This window comes from Chanos chanos, chromosome 14, assembly GCF_902362185.1.
Source record: "Chanos chanos chromosome 14, fChaCha1.1, whole genome shotgun sequence".
Taxonomy (NCBI): Eukaryota; Metazoa; Chordata; class Actinopteri; order Gonorynchiformes; family Chanidae; genus Chanos; species Chanos chanos.
The window spans coordinates 18,893,290-18,921,087 of record NC_044508.1 but is presented as its reverse complement, the minus strand read 5'-3'; the positions used below and the strand labels follow the sequence as shown (position 1 = coordinate 18,921,087).

The window sequence follows — 27,798 nt, the reverse complement described above, 5'->3', positions numbered from 1 at the left end:
GTATGGAGTTGTCACGTTGTTTATGTATGATTTAAGGGGTGCTGAACTCCCTTGCCATGCTGTGTATATAAGAAATTCCTTAACTTTTTTTTTTTTTTTTAACAAAGCTAGTGAACTCAGATCAGCTTGTATGTTTACATATAAACAGACCTGAATTGTACAAATACTTTTATTTCAAAGAGAATTTTTGTGGTAATCATTACAAGCGAGTGACAACATATGATCACCTGTACAATTAACACAAATGACATATTTCATTTTTATTTCATATTTTCATAACCTGTATCATATGAGACAAGGAATGATTAGATTTACTTGTGCACAAAGATAAGTCAAATTTGGCCTATGCTTGAACTCTTCCTCTATGTTAAAGTGTACTTATGGTTGCAAGACAACAGCACAGCTATCATGACAAAAACATAGTGTCAGGAAAAGAGAGTAACAGGGTGTGACACACAGGAACTAGTTGATTGTGGTTTCAGCATCACTGCCACTTATGGAGCAATAAATTGTGTGTGTGTATGCGCACATGCATGTTTTCTAATGTCAATCATCCTCATCCTCAAAAACATGTCATCCCATATATTTTTCCACTGAGTAAACTTTTGCTACATTTCAGAACATGTAATTTGGTTTTTGGCCAACATACTCACAGTAAACTTACATTTGAAGATGGTCCTTTTAGTCAAGAACCATTTTCGAAGTTTTTTTTTTTTTTTTTCCTTTTCTGCTTAAGTCTCAACATCTGGATTATGACTGAAGACAGAGGATAGACTTCTTATATGTTACATGACTGTTGCTATGGTTATTAGTTACATGTGTTGCTTGACTACAGCTGTTACGTTACTGGCTTTGTCATGCTTGCTGTGACCAAGGCAAGATATACATTCACTCCACCCTAACTATCAGGTTTCCAGCATACTATGGATATCAGTAATGAACACCATACCACCCGTCCCGTAAAACACATGAATTAAAGGTTTAGAGCAATTCAAGAATGTAGGTCAGCTAAGCACGCTTATTTCAGCCTTCAACCATGTTTTTCAACCTTCCCATTATAAAAACAAAGGTACTGATGATTAATTTTGCTCTTTCTTTTTTTCAAGAGATGCTAATATCAGTGACCTCAAGGTTATTGACTGGATAAAGTTTGCAAAGGATCTGGAACTTCAGCTCCACATTGACTTTTTTTTATTTGTAACAGTAAATGAATTTGACTTGAATCTGCTTTAGTTCAAATGTCACTTCTGAAAAGGGAGTGTGTGATTACATCTGCTTCTCTCTCTTGTCACTACGAGGGAACGTGATCAGAAGTTTTGGGTCCCAACTAAGTGCCTTTGGTCATGTGTTCATGAGAATGCATGAGAGTAAAGTACCTCATCACCCTCCCACACAGACAGACACACACACACACATATACATATATACATATACATATATATATATATATATATATATATATATATATATATATATATATATATATATATATATATATATATATGTGTGTGTGTGTGTGTGTGTGTGTATGTGTGTGTGTCTGTGTGCGAGGGTGATGAGGTACCTTACTCTCATGCATGCACACACACTCACTCACACACACACACACACACACACACACATATATATATATGTGTGTGTGTGTGTGTGTGTGTGTTTGCGTGCGTGTGGAAAAGAGAGAGAGAGGGCATGTGTCACTGTCAGGCCAGGCATGTACTCCTAAATACACACCAGGGCACGTAAAACTACAGTCGCTGTGTACACTGAAGATCATAAGCCCATCTCCAACACCACCACATACCTCAGCATATCCACATCAAAACATCTATCACACATCCACCCACTCACACACACACACACACACACAACCTTCCCCTTTAAACAGCAGCAAAGGGTGGGGCACTCCACCAGCACTTCCCCCCAACTCATTCCCCAAAAATGTGGGCAAACACGAGAGAGCTTTCACAGCAAACTGCACTCAACAAACGCTGATGAGGATGAGCAAAAAAACATGAGGAAGTGACACATCTGACTCATCTGAAACCTTTAAAAAGGCAGGAGGCTAAGAAAGGTTAAAGAAAAGGAGAAAGAAGAGGACCACAGAAAATCACTTCTGTCTCTGAACCGTCTACTGCCAGTGTGTAGGTGAGGTCATTGGGAATGTTCTGTTTTGTTTTTCATATCTGTTAGGTTAGGGAGATCTTCATCAAGGATGTTGAAGCACCAGTGATGTTTAGGACAATTTGATAAGTGTTAACCGAATTGTTAATGACACTTAAATGACATTCTCTCCTTATAAAATCTCCTTGATTATGGAGTAAGTAATTATATCAAGATTGCCTTGTCTGGTTATGAGAACAAGAATGTGATAGATGCTTTTAATATACCAGATCTTTGTGAAAGATAAACTGCTGATGCTACAGAGCAGAAAATGGTGGAGAAAAAAAGAGAGCAGTCAGTGGTGTTACTGGAAATGTTTTAGAGATTACACTATTGAAAATTCTGTTCAAACTGTGGTTAAGTTTGAGTGGAACATATTATAAAATGGAAAGAACATTTTTCCCCTTCCCTTTTCAATCTTTCTCTTAAACATTATTTTCCAACATTTCCATAAAATCCTCCCAAAATGAACAGTTAGACGGGACCCAATGAGTTTAAGAAAGGAAAATGAATGATGACTTCATTGCTGGCATTGTTTGCATCTCTGATGGAACTGTCTGGAATCAGGACACGTTGAGAGAAGACATTCTTACAGTGTTGTGTGTATATAATGGTAACAAAGAACAGTTGATGAATGATTTTCTCAAGTAGGAGAGTATCTTCAGAAACATTTTGTTTTTATGAGAAACTGAGCTAGACTGATGCTGAATTAAGAATGAAAATATCACCTTTATCCTAACCATGGGACAAAGTATTGTGGCCAACTCTTCTGTCAGCTTGGACACTAGTGTGGAACAAAAATGAATAATAGCAGTTGGGATCACAATATTTTTACAGTACAAATGAATGTTTTCTTGATATGAGCTATTCTGCTTGTATTTATTCACCCATAAAAGGTTATCAGGAGGAAGTAGCACCGTAATTTCCTTTTCCAAAAAAAAGCTTCCATTCCCAGAATTATGCCATTTGCGAAGGACATTCGCTAAGGATATTGGCAGAATATTACAAACAACCTATAAAAACAGTCAGTGCCCAGCCAAGCAGTTTCTGCCTTGACAAGTAATTAAGGCCTAAATGTACTACACACCGTACATGCTTGACCACTCAACCATAGCCAAACTTGGTCTGAAAGGCACACCCTTACACCTGTCAGTCCTGGTACTTATTAGGGATTTTCAGCTAAGGAGGTTAGTTCACTTAGCACGTTGATTCTTATTCATTTATGTTGCATTCTCATTTAGGACCATACAAAAGGTTTGTCATGTTCTCTGAAAGGCAAAGCCAGAATGGTCTCCTCACACCAGGACTTTACAACCGAGCAAGGAACCAGTAAAGTAGCAAGGATGGATGTACATTTTACATTGAAGTCCTATGTTTATATTTGTTGTTTAAAGCTGTTAAGTAAAGTTGTTAAGTAATTTGTTTTAGCTTATTCTTGCTGTAATGCACGGATTTACTTACTTGGGCTATTGATTATATTTTCCTTTTCTTTATTTTACAGGGGTCAATGGATCTCATTAGCTGTGTACTTTTCAGCGTTTTTGTTGTGAACGCTGCTGTTTGGGGATGCCCAGAACACTGCCAATGCATAAGCAACAAAGTCCTCTGCCAAAATTTCATTATTCAAGACTTTCCAACCTCGATTCCAACAACCACCAACACACTCTACTTTTTAAACACCAACATATCCACATTAAAACCAGAAGATTTTAATGGCTTCTCTCAGTCTCTTCAAAACTTTGGGGTTAAGGATTCAATCATTTCGGAGGTGAAACCACACACTTTTGATGAAACACGTCTTCTCCGAGGCCTGCAGTTAACAGGGACAAAACTAACTCACCTTCCTGAGGACTTGTTCCTATATCTTCAGGCATTAACCTCCCTGATTCTGAGTAACAATAGACTGCAGGAGCTCCCGTCCTCACTGTTTTCTCCTCATGCAGCATTAAAGAGCTTGGACCTGAGCAAAAATCATCTGACCACACTGCCAGAAAAAGTCTTTCAAGGTTTACAAAATCTTGAAGCACTCATCTTACGTGGTAATAATATTCGAGAGCTCTCAGCCAATCTCTTTGCTGACTTGGTAAACCTTAAAGAATTGCACCTGCAGGACAATGATATCTCTCACCTTCCGGCTGAACTGTTTGCAAGGCAGACAAAGTTGCAGACACTTTATCTCTCCAACAATCGTCTGTCAGTATTGCCTGAAGGCATCTTCTTGAACCTACCCAATCTTAATCAGATCTCCCTTTATAAGAATCAGCTCCAAAATCTGTCCTCTGGTGTGTTTGGCCCTATGCCCCTGCGGGATCTCTGGCTGTATGACAACAGGCTAACAAAACTTGAAGAAAATGTCTTCAGTAACCTAACTCAAGTCCGACTTTTGGTTCTTAGCCGGAACCAGATCCAACACGTTTCACCTGGTGCTTTCAGTGGAATGGCAGAGCTTGGAGAAGTGTCTCTGCACACCAACCGACTCAGTAGCCTGGAGGAAGGTATATTTAGAGACCTTCCAAAGTTAGTCAACATCTCTTTGGAGAACAACCAGCTCCATTCTCTCCCAGCAAAGCTTTTTGATGGTGTGTCCTATTTAAATGAACTAGATCTTCACAACAACTCCCTCCCAAACTTGTCGCAGGAGTTCCTCAGTTCCCTTACGATGGTAGATCAAGTGTTACTTTTCCAGAACCCCTGGAGGTGTGACCAGGACATCATACCATTTTGGGAATGGTTACTCCAATACCCCAACAAAACGAAGAATATCAGCTCTGTGGTGTGTCAAAGTCCCTCTCACATGAATAACAAAGTCATAAGTGAACTGAACAACGCAGACCTAATGGCCCCGCCTGTTCCAACTGATGTAACCTCGAACAACGATTTGATAACTCCAACAGACAAAAGGAAAAAACCTCACACTCCACCACAGAGGAGTACTCCTGTCCCTGCTGTAACCTCCACAACATCCTCAGAGAAGAAGGACACAAGCAGTGACCAAGAAAAGGGTGAGGGGGTCATGTCCACAAATACACACATGATCATTATTGCTGTGGTCTGCACCGCTGCCATTGTTAGTATCATTACATGCTGTGTCTGCTGGCGGAGGAACAAACGAGGCAGCCGGGACTTAAATCGTCAACCAAAAGCTAATTCAGTTATTTAGACTGTCCTGTAGACCTTTCAAAACCACCTTCTTCGTAATGCACGCATATGGGTTCACAGCTGTTACAAGAAACAGAGACCGTGAAATCAAAACCTTACAGAAGGTCAGTGCACTTGACAAGGGAGCTGTATTAAATATCGAAATGTTCTCTGTCCCTGCAAAGCATCCTTTGCCAATCTACAGTGGTCTGGGGGATAGAGACATCTGTTTTTTTTTTTAAATTACTATTTTCAAACGAACCACTGTAATTGGCAGCTCTGACCTACCAACTGTAACGTAAATAGCATTTTTAACTAGTTTGTATTAATCTGTTACTTGACTGATTTATAAGATGAAGTCACTAACGTTTCTCTTTTGTCATTCTTCTTACTTCATTAGTAATACTGCGATTTTTCAATTTTCTCTTCTGCAAAAGACAGACTTTATCCTCTAATTTGAGGCTTGAGGTTTCCAGTGCCCATCCATTATTTTAAGAAATTTCAAAAACTTTTGAGAAAAAAATGAACTGCATACTATGAAATGATCAACTGTTAAAACGTCATTAAATTGTACATGTGCATTTGTAGGGTTCCATTTGCTCATTTACTATACCTTAGAGTCACTGTTGACAAACCCATGGTAATGTATGCATTTACCCTGTAAAATCTCAGTAAAGCTCTTGTCAAATACTAACCCTAACCCTCACTGCTGAGATATCTCCATTGCTGTGCTTTGGTTTAGCATGTCAGACACATGTGTCTGCCATTAAGTAAATAAAACTCTACTGAGCTGTAAATACAAAGGTCACTCATTCTTTCTGAAAATAACTCCCTGTGCTATATTGGTGCTGTTGAATGTGCTTTGTGCTAAACCTTCATATATCATCCTATGTATCAGGATATGAGCTCTGAGGTGACCTAAACACTTTCTTTAGCATTTGTTTTACCACATTGTTGTATCTGTGAATTATCTCCCTGTTTTGCATAGGACATTGGCATTTAAGACTTCATCTGACTACTCTAAGACCATATCCTTGTTCTCATGCAGGTTCTGTTAAAATGGCAATTTCAAAATATGTGTCACAGATCTGTGGTGGTCACTGATTGACTCATGCATATCCATAAACCAATAAAACACCTAATAAATTGATGATGATCAACCCTTGGCTGGTAAACTTAATTGTCTTTGATGACCAAGTACTGCAGATTTTCCATCCTCACCTGCACAAAGGAGTCAGCATATTGATAATAAGTCCTGTCAGTTCAATTTTTTTATTCAATTAATTAACAGTTATTGGGAGCAACTGGGGGGAAATGGACTAAAACACTTAAGCATCAGCATATCTTTAACTGCCACATGTTAACACTATCTACCTTTTATGGGTCTTGATTACAAAATCTGCCAAAATTATCATTTAGTGCCATCCAAAACTATTTACACACACAATACAACCGCTAATATGATATATATACAAGGGTTGATCATACACTATCTGCTATAATTTGCATCAGTGATGTTTTTAATACCATGAAATGACATTGTGAATTACATTAAAAAAACATACAAAATTCAGTGACTAGGAAAAAAGTTTAGAAACTGTTGAAGGTTAATGCTAAAACCTAAGCATCATAAAGTGTAGAGCTCACAATTTAGTGGCTAATCCTTATCTCTAGAAAAAAAGGATGAGCAGACGTCTGCAGACCCTGATCTCCCTGATCAAGGCCTGGCTACGGACATATTGAAATAAGTATTGTAAACGATCCATTAACCATTATTGCAACATCGTTCCTCCAAAACTGCCAACCACTCAGTCCTGACAGTAACCCAGTGACAACTACATTCACTAGTCTGTGTGTGGGGAATTTGCAGTAAGGCCTCAGAGACTTTTCTTTTGATCAAATGGACTGGTTTTATTATCTCCGGAAAATATGACTTAAGTTATTTGTGATAGTTGGACAGCACCCACCCTGTGAGGCTATCAGTAAACCGCTCCTTACCTAGGACAACTACAACTAAGTCTCCACCCCCCCAAAAAACAATTAGTCTCAGTACCCCAATCTGTGTGTATATTTATGGCCATCCTGCTGTGTGAAGTGACCAGTCTGAGTAGTTGATCTGTGAATGTGTAAGAATCAGCCAATAGCAGATTTGGTAAGGTGGGCTTCAGCAACTGTAACACAGTGAGCGACCAAAGCAATAAGTATATGTTACTGTTAATACGTGTTCTGACAGACCTGACAGTTTCCCTTTCTCAAATCTGTCAGGACAGGTGAGACACCCCCACTCCGCCCTTACTAAGGAAGAACCAGGAATTCACACCCCCCTTCACAGATGAGGTGAATTTCTGGTAAGCTGTGATCTGGTTGGTAGGGGAACACTGGGAAAGGGGCTCTCTGTAGAACACACACACCATTACAGAAATTTACAAAGTCTCAATGTCTCTTTCTCCAGTGAACGATACACAATATGTCCTAATAGTGACTGAAGCAGACCAGTCTCTCAACTCACTGCCATAGCACCACCTTGTGCAAGAGTCCACCAAATTTCTTAACTCAATTTAGCACTGGTTTAGCACTGGTTTAGCACTGGTTTAGCACTGGTTTAGCACTGGGTCCACTCACAGAGATAACAAATTCACTAGTCAGGTAAGTTAAAATGAAACAGGTTCTTGGTTGTCTGGGTAATATGGAATGCTCAAAATTTGCTCACAGCACTGACGAACTTTCAACGCTCTCAGTCAACAGCAAAACTGTAACATGCATACTGTTACAGAAATTCCACACAGAGTCATCCACTCATCCCATTCCTCGACAAGTCTGACTAACAAATCAGCAGAAAGAATCTGCAGGATGTCATGTCAACCTTACTGATGTGTGCCCCTTTATATCAGGACTTTTGAAACTTAACATCTTTCGGCATTACACAACTTTCGTACTTGTACCATCTCATGAGTAATCCACCACTTTCATCATTCTTACCCCTCAGGATGATTCTGATTGGCCACCACTATTAGGCAAATTACAGACTCTGGTCACTGCATTAGGCTACATTACCAATAACTATTCAACGAATACACAACCTGTCACAAGGCTAGACCTGGTGGGCTTTGAACCCAGGTTGCCTGGGCAGAAATCAAACAATCAGTAAATGCTCCACCCAGGATTAGGGTGAACCGAGTTGCAGAGTCAGACACAGGGGACTAAGTTGGATCTCAAAAAAAGGGTTTTAATGAAACAAGATCTCTCACAAGTCCAAAAAAAGAAAACAGCTCAATCCAAGAAGAAAAACAGAAATCAGATCAAAAAAGGTACAAACATAAGCAAAATTGGCTTTTTCAAAAAACAAGCAAAAACAAGTCCAAAAAGTGAAAACGGGCTCAATCCAAAAAGGTAAAAAGGCATTTCTTCAAAAAGCAGAAAACTACACAGTCCAACAAAAAAACAAGAACTCAGATATCTTACATAAACCAGGACTCAAGAACACACAATCACAGGAAAACAGCTCAAAGACTAAGCAACGGGTGAACAAAAGACCATGGTTTAAATAAATAGCCAAGACAAGACATAGGTGATACAAATACATCAATAATGAAGAACAGGGAAACTGAACATGTGACAAGGACAAAACAAAAAGGCTGAGGACCCCTATGGCCAAAAAAGGAATGACATTCCCCACAGTCATGACTCAACCAACAATGCAGAAGAGGTCACATATTTGTATGTGCTACACATTCATCATTTATCAAGAAGTAATGGAGAAGTTTGGTCTGCTATTACTTTCTGCCTAGAACTGTTATTGGTTTATCTGCTGTGGCTACCTGCTAACAGTTGAGTGGATTTTATACTTTAAGCATCTATGGATTGGATAACAGGCTTTGTACACGGAAAAATCTACTTTCCTATTACCAGTCTGGTTTAACCTTACATCTTCTCTCACAATAGTTGAGACCGATTATTTTAACAAACTAACACTTTGATCATTCTTGTTTACAAATTTTGATACGAGTGGGCAGAGAATAGGGAATTTATAAAACGTCGACAAAATGCTGACCCCAATGTTGTACCTGATGATTCACTGGATTCTTAGAGCGACATGGCCCATTAAAGGATTTCAGCCTGTTGTTGTGCATCTAACTGGGTTACAGTCATCATAATTAAAAAGAGAGTATTCCCACATATGTTTAGAACTATGAAGGGTTCATGAAGATATGACAACCAGGGCCAAAGTTTCAGACTGCTCCTGGGTCAAATTAGAGTGTACCTAGTTTCTGTTTCATTTTCCACACTTGCACTTCTTTGGCTTGAAAGAGTGTGACTGCCAGCGTTATCTTTTTGGATGCTCAACTTAAAGTGACTCCTTTCTCACTCTGCATGCTCATAGGGGGCTCAATAGCACCCCCTTGATACACATCTCTAATAAATCCAAGTAATGCCAGATTTCACCAAAGGGCATAACCCAAAAATCCATGCAATATCATAATGCCCATGCTCATGACCAGTAAAAGTAGATAGAGGCTGTTTCCAAATTAACCTGGAAAAGTTTTCAGTTTACCAAATTTAAACCTTTTACATTTCTAACCATTTATGTAAAGGAACTATATCATCATTGCCAACATTATACTCATATATGCCTCACAAAACAATGGTTTTTACTTGAAACTGCCACAGCATAGTTGATTACATCTGAAGTGGCTCCAGCAGGAGATATATTTGGTCATGTTGTCTACTGACTCTCCTTTTCTCAGGGATAACTGAGATGTTTTTGGTGTACAATATAGCTTTTTAAACATGCATAAAACTGCAAAACCATATCCGTTCACAAGTATCCCTTTTCCACTGCTGTGGTGCCGGTGCCGGTACTTAATCGAGCACCGGGGCCGCGCTTTTCCACTGACAAAATACTGGTGCCGGTGCCAAAAAGCTGGAACCAGCACGGCACCGCAGAATTGCTGGTCCTAAAAGTTGGAACCGCTGACGTCAGGGGCTATGCAAATAAAAACTACACGAGAACCAATCAGTTCAGCATTTAATGTGTTTGGTGTATGACGTTCTCTAGAAAGGCAGGAGTACCAAAAAAAGTCTGACCAAGATAGCGGTAGGCTAAAGGCTATATGTAGCATGAAAATATGTATACGATTAAAAGATGTGTGGGCAACAACTTGCGTCTACATCAACACAGGCTGTTGTTTATGTTACATGAACGTAGTCCGACCCAGAGTGGTAGAAAAAACTCTCTCTCTCTCAGCTCTGGCTGGTGCAAATAGACTGCAGACTTTCATTTGAACACCCATTTAAACTTTTGAGCTAGGTGACAGGCTTACTATTTTCATGAATTTTGCCCCCAGAGCGAAAAGTTTTAGGGCAAAATTCGTGACGTGTTTTGCTCTGTGGAAGCCTTGCGTAAATGTAAATTTATAAAAAGCAAGCAGATGTGTTCTGTATGACATTATTTTTTTCCCACGGAAATTACCCAAACTTTCGCTACATAGTGTTCGGTTCCCAAACCAGTGGAAATGCGGGCCGTTTCTCAAATGGCACCAAGGCAGCACTTTCTCCGCACTGGCACCGGCACCGGCACGGGCACCAGCACTGTCCTAGTGGAAAGGAGCTAAAGGAGTCTGCAGAGAGTGCTTTAGTCATGGTCTCTATGCTACTGCCACTTTTTGTGCTGGCACTGTGGTGCTTAAACTCTACGCAGAGGTATAAATCAGCCTTTTTGCTCAGGAAGCAATGTCAGTAACACATCAGTAATCACATTGTGATTTATGCTGTTAATACAATTATATGTATACTGTATTCAATACCATGATTGCCATAATAATACCAAAATTGCAGCAGCACAAATAGCAATGAGCATTGAGCATTTTGGGTACAGGACTGTAATTTTAATTTTGGCTGTGGAACTTTAAACGAGATTTCAATGTATGTGTCATGGATCTGCTATGATCACCCTTAGATTCATTAATATTCAGGAGTTAACAATAATGGTTAATGCTGGGCTCAGTGAATTCACTCTCTTTGATGGCTGGGCGCTGCCTACCTCCCTTTAACTAGGAGTCGGTGTTATAACAATGTGGTTGGTCAACTAACCATGAGTAATTAGTCAAAAAAAAAAAAAGATTTGGGTTTGAAGGCATAAGTAGCATGCCCTTGGCCATTAAGAAGCGCCGTTCATCATTTATTTACTCTATTTACAAAATGTGTCAAAATGAGATTTAGTTCCTTCCAGAAATATTTATTCATACAATAAGAAGTTGAATATTGTATACATCGTGCACTATTGTTCATATCAGCAATATTTGTAAATCATGACATTGTGAATAATACAAAAAAAAAAGTCAAGTCCCTAGAACACACCAAGACTGAGGAAAAACAGCTTAGTAAACCTCAGCATATTATGAAGTATTGGAAAAGCTTGCAATATGGTGGGCAATCCTGCGGAAAATATTTAACCATTAACACTGCCTGAACATATATTCTGCCTAATCATGTCTTAAGCTGCAATACTAAGTGTCATTTTAGATTAAACAGTGAAAAATAACAAAAAGGAAGTTATGCCAGAATGTGACGGTTGAGTGTGTGCAGGAACGTGCCTGCAGGCCCAGAAGAAGAAGTCTTATTGATCTGTTGTAACCTTCAGATCTGCTGTAACTTGCATACAATCAAGAGTATCTGTCACCGCTTGAACTCTCTGTAACCTCGGGTAAAAACAGTTTAGACAAGTAAAAGTGTTGAAGGGATGTTGGGCTGCAACCATCTGTCAGGGTTTGAAATTGTGCCTGTATTAAAAATAAAATCATATGTCTGACAAAGGGAAGTTATTTGAGGGAAAATTGTGTGGAAGTGTGACATATACTTTTGTGACTGTAAGTGCGTGTCACAACCTGCACCGCCATTTTGGACTTTTAGTTTGCTATGTCTTTGTGCTCTTGCTGTGTCTGTCTCCGCCCCTCACCTGTTCCTGTTTGTCTAATTATTAACCTTGTTAATTTCTACCAATCCTGTGTTGCCCTGTTTAGTTCTCCTTCTATTTAAGTCCTAGTGTTTTCCTTGTCCATTGTCTATCGTTGTTTGTGTATTTTGCGCACTGTCATGCTGCACCTTTTGTTATCGGCCTTTGTTATTAGTTTGCACTGTATTTTGGTCTTCATTTTAAGTAAAGCCTTCCGTTTTGTCACAGTCAACCATCGTGTCTTTGCACTTGGGTCCTGCACCACACCACCAGCGTGACAGTGCGTAAAGGATAAGGAGGGTCAGGGCTAGCTCAGGAAGGAAGTATTCAGGAAGGAAGTAGTTTTCCTTTGGGAACGTGTTGTGTCTGAGGTTCGGGGCTGGACAGACTGGTCCACACCACCTCTAAGATTATTTCAACAGTGACACAAACAACTTATCATTCTTTCTGTTTGGAGAGACTGTGCTAGAATTGACTAGAGTGCACGCTCCCATGATCATGCTATTGGAATAAATGTACATGATTTCACATCTGAAGTTTGTTGTCTCTGAGGCTTTACAACTCTCCATGAGGAGACTCCAAATTTCCCTTACGCTGACCCAAGAGATACGGAGATAAGTACTGTGAACTGCATGTTCATATTTTTCTCAACGCCAATACTTCTGAACAGCACACCATTTGAAGACCAAGCCAACAGGTAAGTTTAATGTGTAATAAAAGGTTTTCTACTTATGGTGAAATGACGATAAAGCTTTTTATTTCTTCCTATGACTTTAACAAGAAAGTCGATAACAAGAAATTTGGACAGTGAAATGTATGTGTACATATACTTACACAGGCACATACAAAAACACACATTCTCTCTCTCTCTCTCTCACACACACACAAACATTAAAATGTGAGCCCTTTCGCAAAATGGGTGCCATTTGCTTTTTGTAACTCTTCCAAATTAAACTTCATTTTTTATCTTTCAACACTGAATCTAATAACACACATACTTCACTATTAAAAACGTGTATTGGTCAATCTCAGGCAACTTTATTTCATTTTTTACAAGGTTTCTAAGCTGAGAAGGTCAATTTCAACTTAGATGTTATTTGTTTATTTTAAAAAATAGTTCTTTTTGGTTAATCACTAGAATGAGCTCAGTGTCCTCATGATATTAGCATGGATGCCATCTAGCTATATTTCATGTATTTGCTAATTCCATGCTTTAAACTCATTCCTACTACTTCCAGACCTGTTACTCATATAAAGAGTAACAGGACTGAGTAACAGTAACAGGAGTGAGTAGCATACCCTGGTTAATTGATTTATCAGTGTGAATGTCAACAACCTCAGTAGATTTCAACTGTAAAACATAAAAATCAGGTGAATAGTATTATACTGACTAATATTCACACTAATTAATCAATTACTAGCGTACTTGCCTCAGTCCCGGTGCTAGCATTAGCTGATGGCGATGCCACAGCTAACGTCGAAGCATGGTCAGAGATTTTCTGCTGAGTTTGTTTCAGCCTCATGGTTATTTCTTTCTGTGATTGTTCACCTGACTTCATTACTGTGAATTGCGGCGGGACTGTGAGATTCGGACTAGGAAACAACACGATGACTTAATGATTTGTAATAAATGTTAGATGGGCGCGGAAGCTTTGCGAAAACACAGCCTTCAGTCAGCCATCATCATGTGACCCCCAAACTGTGTATTTTAACTAAAATATTATGGATTTCTTATGAAAAAAACAATTTAAAGCAAAGATGGGATATAGAGTGTATTTGCAGTCACATAGTCTTTGGTGTTTGTAATGTTTATTTTTACTATGTGGTGCTTCTGCACTTAGTTGCTTAGTTCTGTGGTTATTTCTTTGATTAATTAATCTGTTTTGATTTCTCAAGTTTTGCGTAACATTTATTATGATTTCTACACCAAATGTCATTTATTTGAGCAAGATTTTTTTTTTCTTTAAGAGTTTTTTGGTTATATTTTGTTCATGCATTTTTTACACGTCACCTCCTGTGTGTTGCCAGGATGAAAGGTTTGAACAATTTTTTCCTCACAAGGTTTGAGGTGTTTGCTCCGTAATTGTAAGCCACCCAACTTAAAATTTTACGATACAAATCCCTCTCTTAGTTCACAAGCAGGCAGAAGTGGTATGCAGATTTATTTTCTGTCTAAATTATGAGTTTATTGTCACGTGTGTTTTGTGCAAGTGAGCATAATCAGTGGTTTTGTCTTTCATATGCATCCCTTTTCATTTAGTTCTACGATGTTTATGTTGGTGTTGTTGGAGTCGGCGTTGGTGTTGTACATTCTTCCAAGCATTAAACATCTGTGAGAAAGGAACCTGGGCCTTCGCGTTGTGACTAAGGGCGGCATATAGAGTCACGCAACAATGCAAAACAAACAAACAAAAAAAATTCTGAGCGTTTTTAATCATCATATTTCACGGCAGAGTGTAGTGTTAGAGAGTGGGGACAAGGTAACAAATGCTATTTTTTCAGTGTTCTGGGTACATTTTATTGATGTTTTAAATTATATGTCTTAAATTTGCAGTTAGATCAATGTGTAGGACACTTTGCTTGATAATAAAGTTTTTTACAGTTAATTTTCATGCATGTTTCCACATATAACACTGTGTGGGACAGAAATGGCACCCTTTTGGCAGAATGGCTCATTGCAATACTGATCTGAAATGAAAACACAAAAATCTAACTTTACAAGAAAAGTTTGATTTTTGATAGTTTTATTGAAAATAACATCAAGACTTGTCATTACTTGTCATACAAGACTATTGTCATTACTTGACATTACATTGCATTGATAAATCTGGTATGTTTGTTTTGTTGCTCTGTTCTTCCTTAGATACAAGCATGTTTAGAGAACTAACCGGTATCGTCCTTCTACTGCACTTGCTGTTAACTTGCTCTGCTGAGGAATGTGATGATGATGAGAAGCATTGTCCTGATAAAGAGGTCTTTGATCAAGCAGTAACAGCAATGCCTGAGACACTGAGAGAAGAAGTAAAAAGAGTATTCTTTGTTAACAGCAAGATTGGCATAATTCCAAAGGGAGCCTTTGCTAAAAACCCTCAGCTGGAACAAGTGGATTTTGTTGGTACACCAACTCATTCCATTGAGGCAGGTGCATTTGAAGGCTTGGAGAACCTCAAGATCATTGAGATTTCAGGCACTCAAATATCATCTCTACCTGATGGACTTTTTCAAGACCTCACTAACCTTGAGAAACTGATCCTGAAAAGCAACAAAATTACAAGTCTTCATAAAGGATTGTTTGATGAACTGAAGGAACTTCAAGATCTCCAGTTACATATTAATCAGATCACTTTCATTGAAGAAGGAACTTTTGATAACTTGGAAAATCTTACTTCTCTCCATCTTGCCAAAAACAACCTTGCATCAGTCACCCCATCACTGTTCTCAAAGTTAAACAAGCTGGAGGTTTTAAGGCTATATGAAAACCAGTTGGATGCCATTCCAGAAGGCATTTTTGACAATCTTCCTAATCTGAAAGAAATTGCTATACAACAAAACAGAATAACAAACATTTCACCCAATTTATTTCCACATAAAGGCAAACTGACAAAACTCTTTCTGGACAACAATCTTTTGACTGAACTTCCCTCAGAGATGTTTGTTGGATTTACGCTTCTTAAAAGTCTATCCCTGCACAACAATCAACTGACAAATCTGCCCCAAGTCCTCTTTGGAGAGCTGCCGAAACTGACAGACTTGAGCCTACGTTCAAATAATCTCACGACTTTACCTGCTGGGGTTTTCAGTCCTCTTAAAAAACTCAAGAAGCTGGATCTGTCCCGAAACAAGTTCTCAAATCTCAATGGGGACTTTTTTGAGGGTCTTGACAAGATCACAGAACTCAACCTCCAGAATAACACAATTGGGGTCTTAAAGCCAGAGGACTTTAAAAAACTACAATCTCTGACAACTCTCAAACTGGCCGGTAATCCTCTGAAAGTGCTCCCTGCTCAAATTTTTGATTCCTTACCAAAACTTAACAAAATTTATCTGGATGATAATCCCTGGGAGTGTGATTGTAAACTTCTCCCATTTTTTGTATGGATACAGGACAACAAAGAGAAGATCAGGTCATCCTCTCTGACTTGTCTATACCCAGAGACATTAAGAGGGGAGTCTATCCTCTCCCTATCAGATGATCAGCTGATATGCCCAACAGCACCACCAACTACCACTTGCTTAATCACAACTACGACACCACTGACAACTGTCCCAACTACACCGACAACCACCGCAAGGACAACAACCACAACACCACCAACAACTGTAACACCTATGACAACTACAGCAGTCCTCACAACAACCGGTTTACCCACACCAGCCACAACTACACTGAACGCTGTTGTTTGGGGATGCCCAGAACACTGCCAATGCGTAAGCAACCAAGTCTTCTGCCAAGATTTCTTTCTTCAAGACTTTCCAACCTCGGTTCCAACAACCACCAACACACTCTACTTTTTAAACACCAACATTTCCACATTAAAACCAGAAGATTTTAATGGCTTCTCTCAGTCTCTTCAAAACTTTGGGGTTAAGGATTCAATCATTTCGGAGGTGAAACCACACACTTTTGATGAAACACGTGATCTCCGAAGCCTGCAGTTAACAGGGACAAAACTAATTCACCTGCCTGAGGACTTGTTCCTATATCTTCAGGCATTAACCTCCCTGATTCTGAGTAACAATAGACTGCAGGAGCTCCCGTCCTCACTGTTTTCTCCTCATGCAGCATTAAAGAGCTTGGACCTGAGCAAAAATCATCTGACCACACTGCCAGAAAAAGTCTTTCGAGGTTTACATTATCTTGAAGCTCTCATCTTAGGTGGTAATAATATTCGAGAGCTCTCAGCCAATCTCTTTGCTGACTTGGTAAACCTTAAAGAATTGCACCTGCAGGACAATGATATTTCTCACCTTCCGGCTGAACTGTTTGCAAGGCAGACAAAGTTGCAGACACTTTCTCTCTCCAACAATCGTCTGTCAGTATTGCCTGAAGGCATCTTCTTGAACCTACCCAATCTTAATCAGATCTCCCTTTATAAGAATCAGCTCCAAAATCTGTCCTCTGGTGTGTTTGGTCCTATGCCCCTGCGGGACCTCTGGCTGTATGACAACAGGCTAACAAAACTTGAAGAAAATGTCTTCAGTAACCTAACTCAAGTCCGACTTTTGGTTCTTAGCCAGAACCAGATCCAACACGTTTCACCTGGTGCTTTCAGTGGAATGACAGAGCTTGGAGAAGTGTCTCTGCACACCAACCGACTCAGTAGCCTGAAGGAAGGTATATTTAGAGACCTTCCAAAGTTAGTCAACATCTCTTTGGAGAACAACCAGCTCCATTCTCTCCCAGCAAAGCTTTTTGATGGTGTGTCCTATTTAAATGAAATAGATCTTCACAACAACTCCCTCCCAAACTTGTCACAGGAGTTCCTCAGTTCCCTTACGATGGTACATCAAGTGTTACTTTTCCAGAACCCCTGGAGGTGTGACCAGGACATCATACCATTTCGGGAATGGTTACTCCAATACCCCAACAAAACGAAGAATATCAGCTCTGTGGTGTGTCAAAGTCCCTCTCACATGAATAACAAAGTCATAAGTGAACTGAACAACGCAGACCTAATGGCCCCGCCTGTTCCAAGTGATGTAACCTCGAACAACGATTTGATAACTCTAACAGACAAAAGGAAAAAACCTCACACTCCACCACAGAGGAGTACTCCTGTCCCTGCTGCAACCTCCACAACATCCTCAGGGAAGGAGGACACAAGCAGTGACGAAGAAGATGGTGAGTGGGTCATATCTACAAATACACACATGATCATTATTGCTGTGGTCTGCACCGCTGCCATTGTTAGTACCATTACATGCTGTGTCTGTTGGTGGAGGAACAAACGAGGCAGCCGGGACTTAAATCGTCAACCAAAAGCTAATTCAGTTATTTAGACTGTCCTGTAGACCTTTCAAAACCACCTTCTTCATAATGCACGCATATGGGTTCGCCGCTGTTACAAGAAACAGAGACCGTGAAATCAAAACCTTACAGAAGGTCAGTGCACTTGACAAGGGAGCTGTATTAAATATCGAAATGTTCTCTGTCCCTGCAAAGCATCCTTTGCCAATCTACAGTGGTCTGGAGGATGAAGACATCTGTTTTTTTTTAATTACTATTTTCAAACGAACCATTGTAATTGGCAGCTCTGACCTACCAACTGTAATGTAAATAGCAAAAAAAAAATGAACAATATGAAATGATCAACTCTTAAGTCACTAAATTGTACATGTGTATTTGTAGGGTTCCATTTGCTCATTTACTGTACCTTAGTCACTGTTGACAAACCCATGGTAATGTGTGCGTTTACCCTGTAAAATCTCAGTAAAGCTCTTGTCAAATACTTTCCTCACTGCTGAGATATATCCATTGCTGTGCTTTGGTTTTGTCAGACTTTTGTCAGAGTCTGAAACAGTCCAACCCGTGACAGGTTTAGCATGTCACACACATGTGTCTGCCATTAAGTAAATAAAACTCTACTGAGCTGTAAATACAAAGGTCACTCATTCCTTCTGAAAGTAACTCCCTGTGCTATATTGGTGCTGTTGAATGTGCTTTGTGCCAAACTTTCATATATCATCCTATGTATCAGGATATGAGCTCTGAGGTGACCTAAACACTTTCTTTAGCATTTGTTTTACCACATTGTTGTATCTGTTAATTATCTCCCTGTTTTGCATAGGACAATGGCATTTACATGACTTCATCTGACTACTCTAAGACCATATCCTTGTTCTCATGCAGGTTCTGTTAAAACAACAGCAATTTCAAAATATCTGTCACAGATCTGTGGTGGTCATTGACTCATGCATATCCATAAACCAATAAAACACCAAATAAATTGATGACGATCAACACTTGGCTGGTAAATTGAATTGTCTTTGATGACCAAGTACTGCAGATTTTCCATCCTCACCTTCACGAAGGAGTCAACATATTGATAATAAGTCCTGTCAGTTCAATTAATCATTCGATTAATTAATAGTAATTAGAGCAACACGGGGGGGGGGGGGGGGGGGGGGGGGTGGACTAAAGACTTAAGCACCTCTAGATCAGCATATAATTAACTGCCACATGTTAACACTATCTACCTTTTACGGGTCTTGATTACAAAATCTGCCAAAATTATAATTTAGTGCCATCCAAAAATATTTATATGGACAATATAACCACTAACATAATGCATGCACTGTCTGCTATAATCTGTATCACTGATGTTTCTAATTGAGGCTGACATTTTTTTGGGAGTCCTGTGGGTCATGGGATTCCTGTTTGATTCCCGCGGATGGTCGTCAATTTCACTACTCATTACGTGACTGTGACGGGACAGGAAAAAAGTCAATGGGAGCAGGTTGGAGCGGGAATCATAAAGGACAATGATCCGTGTATCACACTGTGACGGAGCCGTCTCAGGCAAGGAGGCAGTAGGAGTCAAGATGGTGGTTTGTGGCTGAACACCCAGTGAATTTATTTTAGTGGCAATAATAAACAGGAAAGAAATGAGAGAAACCAAACCAAAATAATAACGTATTTACACTGTTTACAGTATTTACACAGGTCTTGCCAGGAAAACAAACAAGACATAAATCCTGCAAGACTTTTCAATTATCAGATCCACATGCAAACTGCTACTGCTTCTCCCACACCATCTAAAACAAAATGGAGGGCTTTTATACTTTAAAAACAGGATGTGATGTAAACGGACCTCCTGTGCTGTCCGCGGGACTTTTCTTTTAAAATACCTAAGGCTGTGACCAGAGCAGTTGAGAGAGAGAGTTGTGATTGATTGATCTCGCCACTACGCTATCACGTGGTTCATGTACGCCTTCAATAGTTCCAAACAAACCATGCGCTGTCAAGTTCTCTATAGGACAGACAGCAGCGTAAGCAATATCAAATGGTAAATATTAAAATATTAAACCATTTGTGTGTATTATTAACTGCCTCTACACTTAAGGCCTATATGTTAATGTCAGTTTGGTATGTGGAGTGGCGGAGTGACAACTAAATCAGTTTATCATTTATTTATATCATTTTTGTTTTTGGAGGGAAAGAGCTCATTCATGTTAACATACATTAAGTTAGCATACCTTACATCACTTTCAACGGCTCTGGCTGTGACATACCGGTTTCTTTGACATCACTGGCGCAAATCTCACCCCCGGGAAGCATCAAACAGGTAAGCAACAGCTCTTACGTTTAACAATCAGCAATCACACAAATTAAATTCAACATTTACACACAGACAACCCAACCTAACGTAGCAGTTAAACGGTAATATGAGGATAGTGGAATATGCAAAATTGATTCGTTGGCCAACTTAATTGAAAATGTTATAGAATACTATAGAATACTATCATTAGTCTCTTTTCCCGATAGATTATAGATCAATAAATAAATAAATGAAGACATTGGACATCACACACACACACAACAAAATTACAGTGACAACGATCAATAAATATTTGGCTTGTACTCAGTCCGTGTTATGGGGTTAATGTGTATGGTTGTGCGGTAAATGTGCATAAACAGTTCGTGCCTGCAAACAGTCCATACATGACGGACAGCTGATCCGTCTCACACACACTGACAAAGCTTTCGGGCAAGTCTAAGGTTTTAAAGAAGTTCCTAAGAGTCGAGAGTAATGGTGTTAAACCTCTATATGCTGTTTGTAAGACATGTAAAGTAGTGCAGCGACCGAGCTAGCATCTAATCTGCCCATGGTCCCTCTGCAACGAGTCCCTAGCAACACAATGCAGAGACTGTGCTTAGCATTTATGACCCAGAATGCTTTGCTGAATGTCTTTATGTTTTGTTATCCACTTATTATGTTCTTGTTGTAGCATGTAGTGTATTCAGAAGTGTTCCTGCTTGTTATATTTTCCCTCTTAGAGTACAGTATACTGATATAGCTACCCTTGTGGTGAAATGTGACTCTTTGTAAGAACCAAAGTCATTACAGTACTTGTCATGTACAGCACTGATTCCTGGATGAGTGGTTTTCAGAACCGCATGAATAGGAAAATCACCTTTGTGTGAAACATGAAGTGATCAAGGCTTGAGTAACCAACACGTTTGCTCACATGAGCTGCCAAGATACGAGACCCTTCGCTGTTGTTGATGGCCAGAGTTTTGCCATCCTGCTGTCTGAAGTGACCAGTGTGAGTCTTGTATCAAGCAAGAATGTGTAACTAGACTGAGGAAAAACAGCTTAGTAAACCTCAGCATATTATGAAGTATTGGAAAAGCTTGCAATATGGTGGCCAATCCTTATCAGTGAAAAACACAGGGTGAGTTGTCCCCACCCCCTCATGGGTTGCACAGATCTCCCTGCTCGGGACTGGCCTAAGAGATATGGAGATAAGCAGTGTGAACTACATGTTAATATTTTTCTCAACACCAATACTTCTGAACAACACACCATTTGAAGACCAAACCACCAGGTAAGTTTAAGGTTTGCTACTTATGGTGAAATGATGATACAGCTTTTTATTTCTCCCTATGACTTTTATTTCTCCCTATGACTTTAAGTCGATAACAAGAAATTTGGACAGTGAAATGTATGTGTACATACACTTACACAAGCGCATACAAAAACACGAATTCACACACACACACACACACACACACACACACACACCTAAATCTAATAATGATCTGAAATCTGACTTTACAAGAGAAGCTTGATTTTTAATAGTTTTATTGAAAATACCATCAAATCTTTCATTTCAGTATCAAACAAATCTTTAAAGACTTGTCATTACTCCATTGCATTGATAAAACTGGTATGTTTGTTTTGTTGCTCTGTTCTTCCTTAGATACAAGCATGTTTAGAGAACTAACCGGTATCGTCCTTCTACTGCACTTGCTGTTAACTTGCTCTGCTGAGGAATGTGATGATGATGAGAAGCATTGTCCTGATAAAGAGGTCTTTGATGAAGCAGTAACAGCAGTGCCTGAGACACTGAGAGAAGAAGTAAAAAGAGTATTCTTTGTTAACAGCAAGATTGGCATAATTCCAAAGGGAGCCTTTGCTAAAAACCCTCAGCTGGAACAAGTGGAGTTTGTTGGTACACCAACTCATTCCATTGAGGCAGGTGCATTTGAAGGCTTGGAGAACCTCAAGATCATTGAGATTTCAGGCACTCAAATATCATCTCTACCTGATGGACTTTTTCAAGACCTCACTAAGCTTGAGAGACTGATCCTGAAAAGCAACAAAATTACAAGTCTTCATAAAGGATTGTTTGATGAACTGAAGGAACTTCAAGATCTCCAGTTACATATTAATCAGATCACTTTCATTGAAGAAGGAACTTTTGATAACTTGGAAAATCTTACTTCTCTCCATCTTGCCAAAAACAACCTTACATCAGTCACCCCATCACTGTTCTCAAAGTTAAACAAGCTGGAGGTTTTAAGGCTATATGAAAACCAGTTGGATGCCATTCCAGAAGGCATTTTTGACAATCTTCCTAATCTGAAAGAAATTGCTATACAACAAAACAGAATAACAAACATTTCACCCAATTTATTTCCACATAAAGGCAAACTGACAAAACTCTTTCTGGACAACAATCTTTTGACTGAACTTCCCTCAGAGATGTTTGTTGGATTTACGCTTCTTAAAAGTCTATCCCTGCACAACAATCAACTGACAAATCTGCCCCAAGTCCTCTTTGGAGAGCTGCCGAAACTGACAGACTTGAGCCTACGTTCAAATAATCTCACGACTTTACCTGCTGGGGTTTTCAGTCCTCTTAAAAAACTCAAGAAGCTGGATCTGTCCCGAAACAAGTTCTCAAATCTCAATGGGGACTTTTTTGAGGGTCTTGACAAGATCACAGAACTCAACCTCCAGAATAACACAATTGGGGTCTTAAAGCCAGAGGACTTTAAAAAACTACAATCTCTGACAACTCTCAAACTGGCCGGTAATCCTCTGAAAGTGCTCCCTGCTCAAATTTTTGATTCCTTACCAAAACTTAACAAAATTTATCTGGATGATAATCCCTGGGAGTGTGATTGTAAACTTCTCCCATTTTTTGTATGGATACAGGACAACAAAGAGAAGATCAGGTCATCCTCTCTGACTTGTCTATACCCAGAGACATTAAGAGGGGAGTCTATCCTCTCCCTATCAGAAGATCAGCTGATATGCCCAACAGCACCACCAACTACCACTTGCTTAATCACAACTACGACACCACTGACAACTGTCCCAACTACATCAACAACCACCGTAAGGACAACAACAACCACAACACCTACAACAACAGTAACACCTACAACAACGACCACAACACCACCAACAACTGTAACACCAACAACAACGACCACAACACCTACAACAACTGTAACGCCTACAACAACGACCACAACACCTACAACAACAACCACAACACCTACAACAACTGTAACGCCTACAACAACGACCACAACACCTACAACAACAACAGCACCAACAACAATAATAACAACCTCAACAACCCCAACACTACCCCCAACAACAACAACGACTATGATGACGACTACCACGGTCATCACCACAACCAATTTACCCTCAACAACTACAACTACACCAACAACAACAACTGTACGAACAACACCAACAACAACCACTTCACAGACAACATCGACATTACCAACAACTACAGTATCAAGAACTACAGCCTTACAGATTACTACACATCTGACTACTCTAACAACTGTTTTCACCACTATACCAGTCGCCACATCACCAACAACTCAACCAACCACAAGTTCACCTTCTACAACTGTTACTACAACCACAGCACCAAGTAAAACAACTGCAACGACAACAACATGTCCAACCAAATCAGCAACCACCAGCAGGACCTTCTCCTGTGTGGAGGGTGTCTATCCTCAGCCCCACACCTCCTACAGCCTCTACTCATCCAGACCAGATATGGCCTCACATTGTAAATCACAAATGGTATTCTACACAACCATGCTTGTAGTGGAGATCTTGTGTACAGGCGTGCTGGCCAAATTCACATACACTCTGTATTGCTCCCTTCAGCAAGTCGAGAAGCCCTACACCCGTGTCAGCCTAACCCATTTCTCACACAGAAAGTCTGTCGTGTTGAGACCAGCCCGTGAGATGGAAACTGTGGCTCTTTGAGGGTCTTCACTATCCCGTGATTAGAAGCTATCACAGGTGTGGTTTTGGAAAAGATCGAGCTGAAAATTGAGGCAGTTGTTCTTAGACAGGCTCTGCACTAACACCCCCTGCAGGTAGACAGAAAAGATGTCGTGTCTGAGAAACATCCATATCTAGGACTCCTGCAGCTTTACAACCACATCATAACATATCTAGTGGAACATTTAGTCGTACCATCTGATTAGTTTACAGTTTCTAAAAGAATAATGGTAAGAGTACGTTGCTGACCTCAAACTGTACACAAATGAACTTAATTTAGGAAGGCACTGAGTAAACTATAGTAGTAATGACTGATACTCAACTCATGTATACCTAACTGAAAATATTAAACAAAGGAGCACAATGTATTTTACCACAAATTCAACAGGATACCAATCTTACTTTTTTTTTCTTTTTTTTTTTTTAGAATGTTTATATGATGCATATAAGATGATGTCTAATGTACCTAATGTTTATCTGTATAATTGTCTGCTGCATTATATAGAGGATATATTTCAAGCTTTCTTTTACAGTGTGTGCCAGATAGTTCAAATATGTTCAAAGTTAAAAATTCTGCCTTGTTGAGTTCTTTTTCTTTTCTTCACAGATGTTTTTTTTGTTGTTGTTGATCTTCTTCTTGTTTTTGTTGTACTTGTTATTGTTGTTGTTTCACAAAATATCATTTTTCTTTTTTTAAAAAGTTTGTACTTTAGTCTAATGGGCATGCTTTTTGACAGTACTCTGAATGAGACTGCCACTAGTGCTTCACCTGTTTTCAGAGCATGCGCTTTACACCATTCAGATATCTGTTTATTACTCAGGGATGAACTCTCCTCTACTGCTTTAATGAGAATACATTTCAGAATTATGGGATTCCCATACAGCTGTTTTCCAGATGGCACATCTGTCCACATCCTTGTACACTTTAATTACAGTCGACAAAACATTGCCCGAAAACATGCCGTGTGTTTGTTCAAAGTTGTACATGCTAAGTAGAGAGAAATGCTAATGACTTACAGACACTGGAGGCTCAGCAGATGGTAGCATCGAGTCCTAGACAAATACAAACTTAACCCTCGTCTTTTTACTAACTCTTGCTCTGATGTCATAGTGCGCTCTCTCTCTCTGTGGTATAATGCATATAAAGAGACAACGGTGTTACATTATTATCACATCTAGGGCTGGTCCCAGTACCAGTTTTTGGGCTCCGGAGCTATGTAGTAATCACCAGCGAATATTTGCTTTTTTTTTGGGGGGGGGTGTCCCACATTACCTCTTATGTTTTACTTTAACTGTTTGGATCAGTTGCAACTATTTTCCAAGCAAATTAAGTGCCCGTCACGTTCATGCACGCCTATATAGGCGTTTCCATTAACGTGATCTTTTACGTCATCATTTCCACCATGCGCGACCGAAAATTGACTCCTGCAGAGTGTGCAGAACGCAGTTTTTTCTGTTGCTATTTCATGAAGAACCAGGTAAGCCTTCTGGAGGTCTTTAGTCAAGACTGACTTTCTCTTCGGCAGGATGCTAACCTTTAGTGTACTGACAGATTCTGTCAGACAGAGACCCAAGCGTCTTAGCAACACCCTTGACAACGACAAAATGTGATTGACACATAAACAGACAAATCAGTGTTGAATACGGGTAATAATGAGTGGGACAGAACATGTAAAACGTCTTTGTAAACGCTGAAAACAAGTGTAGCGTTATTATTATTTTAACTGTGGTGAAAACCGGGACAATCTGAAAAAAAAAAACGAATATCTTAATCTCAAAATTGAAAACTAAATACCTACCCATTGAAGGAATATCCGAATAATCGAATATTTGGGTCCAGCTAGTTGCATCATTTTGTTACACTGTTGACACTGCCCCACCCAGATCTCACTGTTCAATCAGGAGAAATCACTGTTCAAGTTTACAAAGCACCACCACCACCACCACCACCAACAACAACAACAACAACATCAGCAGCAGTAGCACCAAAATGGCTTTCATATGTTATAATATATTGATGACCACGTAAAGCGGAACAAATATACAAAATGTTACGAGAAGCACAAGCTATGAGTTTATAAATTATTAATAAAAGGATACATGAATTATCAATTTAAACACTTTATCATTTTTTCCTAAATTAGCACATTGTCTGTATCTTAAACACTGCTAGGTGGCAATGATAGTAAAAATTAAAAAGCTACCTCATCAAACCACACTTCCATAACATACCAGGACAAAAAGTCACTGTTCATTGTGACACAGGTTATAATCTTGGCAGGCGCTTTAATGTCTGTTCTCCGAGCACTTACCGCTCCGGTTCAAGTTTTATTAACCTTGTCATTTGTCACAGGTGTTTGGCAAAATGCCTCATTAATTATCCTCAGAAAAAAGGACTTGTCCAGTCAGGGGAGCATGTTTGTCACATGTTATTGGAGGGAATATGAATGATCTCATTGTCCTTGCCCATTGCTAGAGAGAAAAACTGAATGAGTGAAAGAGAGAGACACAGAGAGAGAGTGTGTGTGAGAGAGAGAGAGACAGGCAGACAGAGAGATAGAGAGACAGATAGAGAGAGAGAGAGAGAGAGAGAGAGAGAGAGAGAGGAAGAGGGAGAACACCCGTACTTTCATTACTCTCGTCTTTCCAAGCATCAAGGTTCCACACCTCCGTCACTTCCATTCATAATATCATTCAGCAGGCATAATATAACAGCCAAGTGTTGTGTAAAATATATATGGTCACATGTCAATTAATAAAAAAAACATGTAATTTTCCTTGCACATTTTCAGTATGCCTTTAATATGCTTCCCTAATTACTGGTAAATATTTCTGAGGTCAAAGAGTATGACAGAGAGAGGTAAAAAAAAAAAAGTTTGCAATATGGTGGCCAATCCTTATCACATTGAAAACACTATTGTTCATATCAGCAATATTTATAATATCATGACGTTGTGAATAACACAAACATAAAAATTTCAAGTCTCTAGAATACAGCAAGACTTAGGAAGAACAGCTTAGTAAACCTCAGCATATTATGAAGTATTGGAAAAGCTTGCAATATGGTGGCCAATCCTTATCAGTGAAAAACATAGGGTGAGTTGTCCCACCCCCTCATGGGCTTCACAGCTCTCCCTGCTCGGGACTGGCCTAAGAGATATGGAGATAAGTAGTGTGAACTACGGGTTAAAATTTTTCTCAACATCTGAACAGCAAACTATTTGAATACAAAACCACCAGGTAAGTTTAATTTGTAATTAAAGGTTTGCTACTTATGGT

General features: G+C 39.4%; 2 protein-coding genes across 2 annotated transcripts; both read left to right on the top strand.

Annotated features, from left to right (window-relative positions):
- Window positions 1–3,667: 3,667 nt before the first annotated feature.
- Window positions 3,668–18,250, top strand: LOC115827326 (slit homolog 3 protein-like). The gene is made up of 5 exons (XM_030791132.1): window positions 3,668–5,291; window positions 12,803–12,947; window positions 16,051–16,229; window positions 16,448–16,570; window positions 16,626–18,250. Exons 1-5 carry the CDS (start codon window positions 3,668–3,670, stop codon window positions 18,248–18,250), a joined length of 3,696 nt encoding a protein of 1,231 aa, XP_030646992.1.
- Window positions 18,251–21,726: 3,476 nt separating this feature from the next.
- LOC115827504 (leucine-rich repeat-containing protein 15-like) lies at window positions 21,727–24,848 on the top strand. The gene is made up of 4 exons (XM_030791375.1): window positions 21,727–21,799; window positions 22,175–24,084; window positions 24,120–24,157; window positions 24,264–24,848. Exons 2-4 carry the CDS (start codon window positions 22,183–22,185, stop codon window positions 24,499–24,501), a joined length of 2,178 nt encoding a protein of 725 aa, XP_030647235.1. The 5' UTR covers window positions 21,727–21,799; window positions 22,175–22,182; the 3' UTR covers window positions 24,502–24,848.
- The last annotated feature ends 2,950 nt before the right edge of the window (window positions 24,849–27,798 follow it).

Coding starts and splice junctions, on each gene's coding strand:
- LOC115827326 (XM_030791132.1), top strand. CDS start 3,668: ATGGATCTCATTAGCTGTGTACTTTTCAGCGTTTTTGTTGTGAACGCT. Junction 12,948..16,050: donor TTTGAAGACCAAGCCAACAG/GTAAGTTTAATG, acceptor TGGGGTTTTCAG/TCCTCTTAAAAAACTCAAGA. Junction 16,571..16,625: donor CCACAACACCACCAACAACT/GTAACACCTATG, acceptor TACCCACACCAG/CCACAACTACACTGAACGCT.
- LOC115827504 (XM_030791375.1), top strand. CDS start 22,183: ATGTTTAGAGAACTAACCGGTATCGTCCTTCTACTGCACTTGCTGTTA. Junction 24,085..24,119: donor CTGTTTTCACCACTATACCA/GTCGCCACATCA, acceptor ACCAACCACAAG/TTCACCTTCTACAACTGTTA. Junction 24,158..24,263: donor TACTACAACCACAGCACCAA/GTAAAACAACTG, acceptor CACCTCCTACAG/CCTCTACTCATCCAGACCAG.